Source organism: Miniopterus schreibersii (genome assembly GCF_964146895.1).
Source record: "Miniopterus schreibersii genome assembly, chromosome: 1".
NCBI lineage: Eukaryota > Metazoa > Chordata > Mammalia > Chiroptera > Miniopteridae > Miniopterus > Miniopterus schreibersii.
The window spans coordinates 192,284,900-192,297,716 of record NC_138101.1 but is presented as its reverse complement, the minus strand read 5'-3'; the positions used below and the strand labels follow the sequence as shown (position 1 = coordinate 192,297,716).

The following is a 12,817-nucleotide window of genomic DNA, read 5'->3' as shown; positions in this document are numbered from 1 at the left end:
GATATTTCTTCTGCGATGTTCACGATGGAGAGACTGACGAGTGGGTGTTGATGTCCGCAAAACGGTTCAATAAATACGTTGGTGACTTTTGTGCACCTGTGTCTTAAGATTTCTTCAGTGTAGGCGAGGGTCTAATGCCAGACATGTCCAGGCAGTTCCGTGATGGGCAAAGATGATGTGACTTTATTGGGGGACATATTGTAGAGCATTTTGTACAAATAACAGTTGAAAACCACATGAATGTTTCCCCACCGAATCCTCCCACAGCTATGTGTGTTATCCCAGATCCATATAAAGTATGCCTTCAGGAAAAAGCCAGAACAAAGTACATCAGAATTTTATTTTATTTTATTTTAGATTGAGTTTGTTTTTTTTGTTTTCCTTTCTGTTTCCTTACTTACTACCCTTTTAGAGCAGTGAACTTATTTTGCTTTCATGCTTAAAAAGAAAAAGCTTTCTAGGAACTTTTAACCTTTACCTTTGAATGATGGGAAAATCAAAGAGATTGATTTGTCATAAAGGTGATTACGGACTGTTTGACTCAGTCATGCTATCCAGCGTCAGTTCGATTGAAAAGTAATTTGTGGATGCCAAGGTTAATGGCCAGTTGGCTCATGTGCTTTTATTTATTACTGTCCTGTCTGATTTGTTTTGAACCAGGCAGTTGACTATTAAATATATTCTTGACCCAAATTTAAATTTCCATTTTCTAGTCTTTTAAGTTCTTTGTAAGCACCTATATCCACAGTATATCCAGTACAACTAGGTTTTATTTCACTTCAGATTTTAATTGACTTCTTAGTTCTTTTGTATAATCAGGAAACTGCATACACATTAACATTACCTTTTCTTGAAACATAATCCTAGGGTCATTCTGTGGTATTACCCAGATATTCAACCCTGAATTTTTCTTTGCCCACTTAAGAGGATGCTAAGTTTCAATGTAGGAATAGAAAAAAGTTAGGAGACGCAGACACTGACCTAACAAAGACGTTAAAAAAAAAAAATGCAGGGTAGGGAGGGTGAAAGAGAAATTGTCACTTCTTTCATGGTCAGATGTCACTTGTGTACTATTAGACAAGAAAACCTCTGAATGTACAGGAGCCCACCTTCCCTTCCGCCGGGCCGAGGAGGAAGGATGGGTGGGACTTGGAAAGGGGGCAGCACAGAAGAGAACTGCTCCTGGCCCGCCCCGCACCTGCCCGGGCCCGAGAGGCCGCGGGACTGGGCCTGAACTGAGACTTACCCGCACACTCCGCTCCCGCAAAAACGCTGCCCGCCACGCGGGCCTGGCTGAGGCACTTTGTTAACGGTACAGAGAAGGGGCTTTGTCCCTCACTCTCCACAGCTGGCGATGGAACAGGCCAGGGTGGCACTTTCTCCTCCGGAGGGGTCTTTCTGCGGCCTTTCTCGCAGGCCCTCTTCTGCACGGCGTCCAGCTCAGTGGCTGAAATTTCTTCTTCCAGATCCCTGTCCCTCATTTTACGGTACCCCCTCTTCCCTGCCCCCGCTCAGATCTGCATACCCCAAACTCTCAGCTGTCACTGGAACCCACCCTGGGAAAACTCTCACCCCCCGCACCAGCGCGGCGGACGGTGCCACCTGTGGGCGGGTGGCGGCAGCAGGGGAAGCCCCCGGAGGAAGCTGCGAGTTGGGAAGGGGGCTGAGGGCCAGTTTGCCTAGAAGGTGTCCTGAAGCTTTAAATTCCAGAATAAGGCACCAGGACCTCGCACTGGTAACACCAAGGAACCTTGGAAGGCTCGTGAGCAGGAGGTGCATGTAATAAAAAAAGGTAACAGTTCCTGTCCGCGTTTGATTGAAATTAGGTTTGTTGGTTCAGATTTTTCTATTCTGCCCTAAACTGTTTTACTCTTCCTTGCCAGTTTCCTCCCAAAGATATAGTAAAACTTGATTTCTTCCATTAAAGATGATTCTTTTCTCTTTATTTTACTCTTATGCAAGAAGATGAAATAAAATATTAGTCCTCTGAATTTCCTTACCCATCTCACTGTGACAACACGTCATTGATGCCACTTTCACCTTCTGTCCTTACTGTATTTTATGTGAACACATTTTATCTATTTTTTCCCCCCCTCCTGGCCTCCAGAAATTATCATCTGAAGTTTATTTCCCAAACTAGAGAAGGCTTGCATTATACCTTTAAAAAGGTACACCTTTTAAACCCTCATTTTCAGGCATTTTCAATGCCTGGAAAAATTAATATGTGGCATAAATGGACACGAACCCTCCCTTTTCTACTAAGTCTAGGGCCAGACTTACAGTCTAAGTATGTTGGCAATTTTATTGTTTTCTCCTTCACTCTCCCCAGGTTTATTGCAGTTTCTAATTTAAGCTCCCGTGATGGCCAAAACCAGACCAGTGCTTCATTTTCAAGAGGATTTCTCTGTGTGCACAGACCCCTGAAGCTTAGACCTGTGAACCACAAAATATATATACGTAATGAAATTTTCAGAGAAAATATGTATATAGTTTCATTGGACTTTTTGAATATATCCACCCTCCTAGGAAATTGCTTTAAAAAAAAAAACAAAAAGAGAAGAGATAACATTTCCTAATCTGTTTCTCTATATGACGTGTCTATGTCACATGTATTTGGGAAGTAAAATATATGCATTATAGAACATGAAAAGTGTCCAATTTGCTAAGAGTGGTTTAAATTTTTTATTTATTGATTGATTTGAGAGAGAAATATCGATTTGTTGTTCCACTTATGCATTCATTGGTGGTTTCTTGTATGTGCCCAGATCAAACCCTCAACCTTGAGGTATGGGGATGACACTTGAACCAACTGAACTATGCAGCCAGGGCTGCCAAGAGTGGTTTATAAAATGGAAGGAAACGTTTCCAATGGTGTGGAAAGTGCAGAGACTAGCATATACTAGCAGGATTTGTAAAGATCATTGGTCCCGTGGTCTCTAAGGCATAATCCTCAGCCCTGGGTCCGGTGTGGGCACTTCCTGGAGCACTGTTGGCCAGGGAATGGTGGGGAGACCACCTCGCTCCAAACCAAATAGTTCTGTCTTCAACCCCTCTACACATTCGGCTTTGCCACAGCTTAAAAGAAAAAAAAAAAAGGCTGCACACTACTGATAGAATCCAGCTGCCCAGGAGATTTCTGAACACCTTCTGTAGACAGATTAATAATAAACTCAGATAAGCCACTGGTTTGTGGTTCCTGACCTGTGATCCTCATGTAGCTGCAGTCAAGTGCATTTAAGTGATTAGTGAACAGTGTACATAGAAGACCCAACATTGTGTTTGAAAGGAGAATGTTTCGAACGTATTCTTTCCCTCCAGGGGTGGGCACAGGTAATGCACGTCTCATTGGGTATGAAATCTGATGACAATAGAATTACTAAAAGTCTTCTTGAAGTAATTTTGGGTTTGAATATTGGAACAGCAGGTGGAGCTAGTAGGAAGACCTCTATTTCTAGGCCATTTAAAGAGCAGCAAGGTGCACAAAACTTGCATTCATGTGTTTGCGTTTCATTTCTTCTTTTTTTTTAATCTTTATTGTTGGGGGTGGGAAGAGATTAACCAAAGAATTTATATGCATAGCCCATGCGTTTGCATTTCAGAGCTGCAGGAATAGCAAGCTGCTATGCATTGGCTTTGAAAGTGATCTTACCACTACAGTGTGACAGCCAAGCTGAATGCCAAGTTCCCTCTCCTTTTTAAAGAAGGGGCTTGCATTTGGAAATGTGTTGCCATAGAAGATTAAAACAAGTTAAGGGCATGTGGGGTTAGGGGGCAGTGAGGGTGTGTTTACATGGTTTAATATTAGTTGATGACTTTTAGAGTATTGACTTAAAAAAATAAGATGTATGATCCTGTGAGAAAATAGTGTCATAGAACTTGATTTTATATATATATACATATATATATATGTAGTTATTTGTGTTATGAGCTTGTTTCTCTCTCTAAGTGGTGATAAGCATACAGTTGAATCCACATTTTCGCCTAGGAAAAGCTAAAGGACATCTACTTTTAATCCCACAAGATTATGAAATAAAGACCTGGCTACTTTATAGCTCCAAATATCAAGTAGTTTTCTGAATATGTAATTTAAAAGATATGAAAGTACTCATGTACTTTTTTTTTTTTTTTTTTGTGAATCACATATTGAACCAGGGAATTTTGCTTTTTTTCTTATTATTTTCCTAAATCAGATGCAATGATAAGTAAAGAGCAAATGTTATGCATGCATTTTCCTTTCCCTCTGAATTTTGTGTTTTTTTTTACTATATCATATGCATTTAGAAATTGTAGTTTCTAAAATGATGATTTATTTTGCTAACTATGTGAATAAAAACTGACCTACTTTTTTGACATTTGTTTACAAAGTTACAAGATCAATTAAAACACATTGTAATGCTTTTTGCTGAAAACTAGAAATAATATCTTCCTATTATTTTATTCACTTAATCAACAAACATTAATGAGTGCCTACTTATGTGTGAGGTAATGTGCTAAGCACTGGGGATAAAAATTTGGACAATAGACTGCTTTCCCTCAGCATGTCTCAGGCAAACGTGCGGCCAAATAATTACCACAGGACCCAACAGAGTCTGTGACTGTGTTATTATTATTTTATTTTTAGAGAGAAAGAGAAACATCAATTGGTTGCTTCCTGCACATACCCCGACTGGGAATCAAACCCACCACCTTTTGGTGTACGGGACCATGCTCCAACCAACTGAGCCACACTGGTCGGGGCTTATGACTGGTATGGACAGAGGCCTGTTGGGTCTCTGAAAAGGGACTCAGCTGAAAGAAACCAGGGTAGCCTTCAAAGAGGAGGCCAGCCCTTGCTGCATCTGGAGGGAGATGTAAAAATTCCCAAGGAGACCCAACATTTCAGGCAGTGTGTCCAACACATGCACAAGTATGGGGGTGTAAAGAGCCGACCGTCTTGGGGAGACATCAGGAATTTGCTAGGGAAGCTAGCGAGGTAGCTGGGGCTGGACTGTGAAGGGCCCCTAAGATATGCCATGGTCAGTGAATACATTATTCAACAATTCCAGCTAACCTAGATGCTATTTAGTTGATTAGCTTTTGGTGGTCATGAAACAAGTTACGGATTTGATCCTGTGGGAACATGGGATGATGACTTCAGTTTTAAATACGTTCTCTGGTCACGAGAGTGAATGGGTGAGGGGGACGCCGCATCAGCACATACCCTGACTACTTCGGGGGGGATCGCCGCATGTGCGAATTCCGTACTGCACGTATGTGTTCAGCACACCCCAAGCACTCTCGTAGGTGCTGCGAGACAGGCCTTGTTGCCTAGAGTATGTCCACCTGCCTACCTGACTTTTGCTCTTGGTCGTCTCCAAAGCATGGAACACTTAAGTCCAAATCACACTCTCATCTCGGCCCCCAATCCTGCTCTTTCCCAAGTCTTTCTCAGCTCCTTACATGACTCCTCCAACCACTGAGTACTCAAGCCAGACCCTAGGGGTTATTCTTGATGTCTCCCTCTTTCTCACCTGCCTCATCTAACCCTCCATCTATCGTGAAACATGTCTGGACACCTTCCTCTCCTCCATTCGCACTGCCAACACCCTAGCAGCCACGTCTCTTGCCAGTAGGCTCCTAACCGGTCTCCCTTTTTACGCGTTGCTTTCTCCCAGTCCTTTTTCAAGGTAACAGCCAGGAAGATCTTTAAAACATCTAAATCAGTTAATGTCACTTCCCAATTCAAACCTTTTATTTTTTATTGACTTCCTATTGTAACTTAAATAAACCCAAATGATTTCCTGTGGTCCCCAAGGGCCTGCCCATCTCACCAACCCCATCCTGTGTCGCTCTCTCGCTCACTACATCCCAACCACAATGGCCTCTTCCATTCCTCTCACTTCTCACCCTTGGCAGCTGCTGTTTCCACTGGCAGGAACCCACTTCTTCCCATCTTCTAGCCAGTTGGGATGTTCTCGTCATTTAGGCCTTAGTGTAGATATTACCCGCTCTAAGAGATCTCTCCTCACCAGACTCCCCTGCTGGAGAGTTTCTATGACTCTTACAACCTCCTGTTTTTCCCTCGTTGCATGTGCCCCAGTTTATAATTATGTGTGTGTTTGTGACTGAAACTGTATAATCACTGTTTCTCCCACTAGACCAGTAGCTCCCTTGGGACTAGAATCATGTGTGTTCTCATCGCCCCTCTGTTTCCAGAGCTTGACACAGTGCATGCGGCACACAGTGGGCCCTAAAGAGTTGTAAAGGAATCATTTCAACACATAAAGATAGAGCGACTTTTTTGGTTGCTAAATCTTTAACTACAAATAAGAAAATGTGTGGAAACTGAAGAAAATTATTTTCTATGTTTTCCCTACCATTGGAACTATTTTAGGAAGGGTATGCAGCTCCGTGTGACCTTACCAAAAGGAAAAGGGTGTGAGTTTTTAGAAATTAGCATGTGGTTATTGTGTGATTTGGGGCTATTTTTAAGACAGTGATACATTTTTTTCTAATGGAAATCCTGAGGTATAAAAATGAACTGCTCTTCTTATATATTTAGGGCTCAGGTCACTAAGATGTTTAACTTCTTGGCTGCGCTCTTTAAACCTATTACAAAGATCACATTAGAATTCATTTTAATAGACTTTGTAAGCACAGTATCCAACCTCATATGATCCTGCTGGGCTCTTTTATTATGAGAAGTGCGGGAAGCAGAGCCAGGGGCTGCAGAACAGTCGTTGGTGCACCCGGGGCTGGGGACGGTGCCAGCTCTATTGTTTATGGAATATTCTCTCCACTTTTATCTGTGGTATGCAATTGGTATTGACTTTTGAGAAACTACTTCTTTGCCCCGATCTCCCAGTTGGGGAAAAAACCTGCGGTAATGACACCTGGCTAGGAAAAAAGGGATCAAAGCAGCAGAAGGAAAGAAAAATTATGAGACCTTGTTTAATATGTAGTTTGGGGTCCGTCTGCTAGATCTGTTTTAGGAAAGCGTGTTCCATTTTTGCGAGGTCACCATTCCTTTGTCCCTTGGACATGCCCAGCGAATGGAACCTCTGTTATTTTTGCTATTGGCTGCTAGTGTTGGGCCTGCTTAGCATTTAGCAGAATGTCTTTTTGACTTCATAGATCTTTAGGAATAAATACTGTCCACCAAAATTAAGATAAATGTGTTGATATGTATTCTTATTTATGTTTTGTTTTTTCTTAAAGAGGAAGGCAGTCATTTTTAGAAAAATTTTCCCCCCCACTTGTAGGTGTATCACTTGAGGAGTTTTTAAACTTTGTAAGGAAAAAGAAGGAAGCTCAGCTGTATCGGAATGAAATAAGACACATCTTCACAGCTTTCGACAGGCACTGTAAGTCTCTTTAAAGTGTTTTGAAATTAAAAATTGCTATTAAAGACTGTGACTGGGAACGTATACTCAGTACTTCAGATAAATATACTTGGAGGTTTATTTTACTGTCCTCATTAGCTGTTACCTTGGATGTTGGTGTGAATTTTTTTCTCCATGGTGACTTTAAATTCTTGACATTTACCATGGATGAAAAAATGTTAACAGTTATATAATTGTACTTATGATTATAATCAGGACAACAGAAGGGCTGGCCGTGAGGTATAGGCCATGAGCCACCTATGGAGGTGTGGAAGACATATCACGTCTCCCTCGACTCCTGCTTTAACCCGCATATTACTGGAGGAATTGTTTTCCCACATGGGACGTGGCCTAGAGGAGTGACTCCAAGACCCCCTATGCCCCACACATCTCACACAGGATGAAAATACTCATGGAGTCCAGGTTCAGTACCTTGGCTGCTGTTATGGTTTTTCTCTCAATATGATTATATAGAATTCTAATACCAAGAAAGAAGAAAAAAAGTGAACTTTGAAGAATAAATTGTTTTGGCAATTTAGACTTGACGCCTAATGCTGTTACTGCACTGTATGTCTCTATAGTCCTTCCCCTGGGACTCAGAGAACCCACGAATGACAGGGCTGGAAGTGACCTTCCAGGTCACCTGGGACTGCACTGAGGAGAGTGTGAGTGGATTCTTAAATTCTTCCAATGAGACAATCTCACATCACCTAACATGTAAAATCAACTAAAACTACTGCTCTTCTCCTAATAACATGTTAAAGTATCATGCAAGTTGCATGGCTGAAATAATAGTTCAGAGGGTTAATAGAGGTAAGGAAATGTTTTATGTTTTGTTTTCAAATAGATCGTGGGTATTTAACTCTGGAAGATTTCCAAAAAGCATTCAAGCAGGTGGCTCCCAAGTTACCAGAAAGGATTATTCTCGAGGTTTTCAGGTAAGGCACCAAAATCTCCACATGCTCCCCAACCCCTTGATTTACTATCTGCTTTTACAAGTTTTTGGTTTTATGGAGAACACCTCCTTATACTGATTCTTCACTAGTGAACATTTTCGCCTCATAGTAGATGGTCATGCTGCAAGAGAGAAATTTATAGTCAGCTATTCAGACACCGATGCCCTCGGCAGTGGGTGCTTGCACACCACGGAGGTGCCTAAGAGCGTTTGGCAGGGGTGGGAGAGTGACAGGAAGAAAGCAGGACTTGTTTGTGTATTTATGAATTGACCAAAACCAATGAAGCTTCAGCATTTAACGTGGATGTTGGTGCTCTCCCATGGTCTGCATTGCATCAGACACAGGCTGCACATGGTTCTTGAGTTGCCTGGAGAGAAGAATTGGGTTGCTTAACAGTGGCCCCCTCGACGCAGTGCATGCACACCTGATGAAGCAGATTTGAAGAGTATGTTATGTTATCTTTGTGAACTATTTGGGACACAATGGGCAAGTGGCTTAAAAGCAACTTCTGTTAGGAAACTGCAGGTTGAAGGTAATATGCTGACATGAGAAAGTGGTGGAGCTGCCTCTTCTCTGACTACCGGTGTCAGCTCTTTGTCGCCTGTTACCAGGTGTATTAGGGCTCAGTACAGCAGCAGGAGCTAGAAAACCCAGATAGCACAGCTCAGGAAAGATAGCAGTGTACCTCTCTCACGTAAACACAGCAGTCCAGGGCCGATTCAATGGCAACGTACTCACGAAGGACCTGGGTTCCCCCTTTCTTGTTTTGGCTGCTCCCACACCTGGCTTCTCCCTCCTGCTTCAAGGATTGCTTAAATTTCAGCCATCACACTTGAACTCCAGCCAGGTAGGAGGAAAGGAAAAAGAAGATATGCCCTCCTTTTAAGGCCATCGTCCCCGTGACCAAAACTCACATTCAAGGCCATGTGGGAAATGTCATCCTTGCTCTGGGTGGTCTTGTGCCCTCTGAGTTTCTGATACTGAAGGAGAGGATGGCTATTGAGGGACATCTGGCAGGTGTTCCCATTTGGGATAAAAATAATTTGATGAAATCTGACCAGCAGTCAGCTCTGCCCATTAGAAATGATCAAGTAGGTTATTTGAAATAAGGATTTGCACTCACTGTTATTGACAGTGACATATATGAAATTCTTCTGCTGCATCATTCACAGGCAAGTTGTTGAGCAAACTACTGAAGGAGAGCAAAGCAGTTAAAGGCACATGCAGACTGTGCCATAGGACGGCATTGCTTAGTTGATTCTGGAACAGCAGGTTCTTTAAAATATAACAGTATTTTTGTACACACTCTGTGATGAGATGTGTCATGAATGTCAATGTATTTCTACCACACAGGGGTTGTTGTAACAAGAGAACAAAGAATTGTTACTTTATTTTCCTTTTACCAAAAGACAGGTGTCCAAATTTGCTTACCTTTATGTGTTAAGCAGTTTCAGGAGGAGCTACTTCATAGAAGTTTTTGAACAATACACTTAAATATAGCCATTCAAGGTAGAAGTAATGTTTTAACCATGAGTGAGAGTACCTGCTTCTCCAAAGAAACCCTTGCTACCCAGAGAGCATTTTTTGGAAATGGATATTTGGAAATGTGATTTTTAAAAAATTATGTGCATCACCTATTAAAACCCTTCACATCTGCATGTTTAATACATTGAAAATAGAATGTCTTAATCTGGTGAAAAAAATCTTACAAAGTTTCATTGCTTTTAGAACACAGTTTTTAAAATATAAAAATTTGATAGCTTTCATAAGCTTTCAAGAGCAACTAATATCAGGAAAGATGGACATTTACTTGCTGAATGTCAGTTAGCAGTAATGTCAAAGTAATCATTAAAAAAACAAAACAACCCTAAACCTTTTCCTTATTCAAGGATGGAATTAAAAACCGAGGGACTCGGCACCACGATGCCCTTTTCCATTCATATCTGCACATCTTCGTGAGATGTCTCTGACAGCCATCCAAATCAAGTATTAAAACAAATTGCTCAATCACAAAGGATTAAACTGAGATGTTCAGAAATAACAAAGTATATTAAGTCATGTTCTTGATAAATATGATGCATAATTTCTGATGACAGCAGAAAGTCATTTGTCATTAACAAATAAAATATTTGCATCTTTAATTCTTTAGAATTTCTACATTATGCTTTATAATGCACATTATGTGAGTAACATAGTAGCACATGTGCATATATAAATAAATGTATTCATAGGCTCATAGACTTCATCTTTCCCAGGATTATGTGATCAAAGCAATTTGGGGACCACTGCAGTGTACAACCAAGCAAGGCATTTTAGTTCATTGAACCTGCCCTGTTTAAACTCCCTTTTGTATTATTTCTTTATGGCACTACTTCCCTAGGCCAGAATAAATGATGCATAATAAGTATTCAATGAAGTAGTGAAACCAAAAAAGGAGAGAAAAGTATCTCCTCCAAGTGTAAATTGAAGTAGCCCAAGAAACAGAGATGTCCAACTTCCAGACACCTCTCTGTTTTGGCGGCTGTTTTCAGGAACAAGGAAAGAGAACCAGTGATGCACAATTACGTAGTGTTTCTAAGGTTAGGCACTTGCTTTCTGAGAAGCCTGAGTGGCGTTTGTCTTAATTGACCAGCACAAATGGAGTTCATTTCCCAGGTCCACAGTTACACAGGAGGAAGGTGGTGTCTGAAGATCACTAGAAGGCAGCTGAGAAGGGAGGCTTCTAATTGGAGCGGATTCATCTGTGCTTTTAATGACGGAAGTTTTCATAATCTTCACTTCATTGACTGCCAGAGTCTTCCCAGAGCAACTCCTAAGATCAAGAGCAGTCCCTTTCAGAAGTCCTTGCCCATATTACACTTCCCTTTTACAAGCTAAACCAACAAAGCCCACCAGTAAAACCAACCAAACAACCAAAGTGAGCAATTAAAAAAGACAGACTTGGGGCATAAGGCGTGAAAGAAACATTTCACTTTATAACGTGGTAGAAACACTGGTGTGTCGCTGATTAAATCTGAGGGCGTTCCAAGGACCAAACGAGAGACTTGTATATGGTTTGTGAATTGTTGCCTCACTACTATGGTTATGCCTACTTTAGTGATTTTTATCATGAACAAAAGCAGTGTCTTTTTAAGTATATCGTCAGAGTTCCTAACAGTCACATTCTGTTCTGCAACCATAACCTCTTGCGTTTTAATGTAACTTCTACAGTTAAATGGATTCCGAACTCACTTCCAGGCCTCGTGCTATATAGTTTCTGTTTAGCTGAAGTTGACCATCTAATAGGGATCATGAGAACTATCTCCCCTGGTGTCTTTTATGTTCAGAAATGTTCATCTGGGCCATTTTCCTTGAATCAAAGGGCTTCATGGATTGAACATTAACATTTTCACGTCACTTGCTTTTTTCTGTAAGAACACTGCTTACGTTGGAAGTCCCTTTAAATGTATTGTTAATTTCGGTGTCATTTGCTTGTTTCGCTGAGGTCTCTTAGTATATCTTCAGTGATGCCTGTTCTCCCCTCTGCTGCCTCCAGTATGGCACCCCTCCTATTATGGTTTTATTTTTCTCCTACGTTTCTTTCTTGAGCTGTATCTGCTGATGTTTCATTTCCTTTTGTTATTTTGCTGTATTTTATATCTCCTCTAAGCTTTTCTGTATCTATTTTCAACTCTTGTTTTATAGAGGTGCTTGCTTTATTGGGAGAAACAATGATCTTTTAGATTTTATTTTTAATGGGTGATTGCTTAGGGGCTGCTATTTTAGCTTTTTAAGTATAAGTTAAGAAAAGCAAGTTTTTTACTAAAGGAAGGCTTTTGAGGGACAAGGCTACTTTCTTAAGCCAAGAGATGATACCTTGTGTAAAAAACAAAAATTGGTACGTTTGTTATTCTGAGATATAAAATGTTTAATATTTGGATTTCAAAATCTGAGGTCCCTTTCAGTGTCTAAAACATAATTTCCACTTAGAGCCAAGAGTCGTGATTTGTATGTTTGTGCTCTAAAATAACTGAGTGTGTTTGCGTAACTAAAGCAACTTTCTTCTACCCGCCACGAATGGCAGAAGTTCAAGAGGTATGAGAACTAACAATACTCTATACAATAGAATTAATGTGAGCTAATAGGTTGTTTCTAGCACAAAAAGGTTAAAACAAACAAACAAAAAAATCCTTTTTAATATTAATGGAACTTACTGAAAACTTTGTAGTGCTGTCTTTTAAAAAAAGTTCAAAATCTTCAGTGACTCTAATGGATCAAGTTAAAAGTATTTAACCTGGCTGTCCAACATCTGGCCACCTTTCCAAACTCATCTTTCATTAGCCCCTAATCCCAGTGTTTTCCTTGGCCCCGTGCTTGTTCCTGAGAGTGTGTGAGGTGTGTTTACACTTCATTCTGTTTCCCTTGCTGGCGGTGCCTTCCTCTGCTCCGTCTGTCCAAGTTTGACCTGTCTTTTCAAGGTACTGCTCAATAAAGCCTGTTTTCTTTACATCCAACATTCTT

The 12,817-nt window shown here is 40.9% G+C and overlaps 1 protein-coding gene across 3 annotated transcripts in view; it reads left to right on the top strand.

Moving 5' to 3' along the window:
• Positions 1-12,817, top strand: part of EFCAB11 (EF-hand calcium binding domain 11) — a 108,230-nt gene that overhangs the window by 9,249 nt on the left and 86,164 nt on the right. For all 3 annotated transcript variants that reach the window (XM_081123793.1, XM_081123791.1, XM_081123792.1), the window contains exons 4-5: positions 7,242-7,343; positions 8,209-8,299. In XM_081123793.1, the coding sequence (XP_080979919.1) occupies positions 7,242-7,343; positions 8,209-8,299 (193 nt within the window). The remainder of the gene's footprint in view (positions 1-7,241; positions 7,344-8,208; positions 8,300-12,817) is intronic.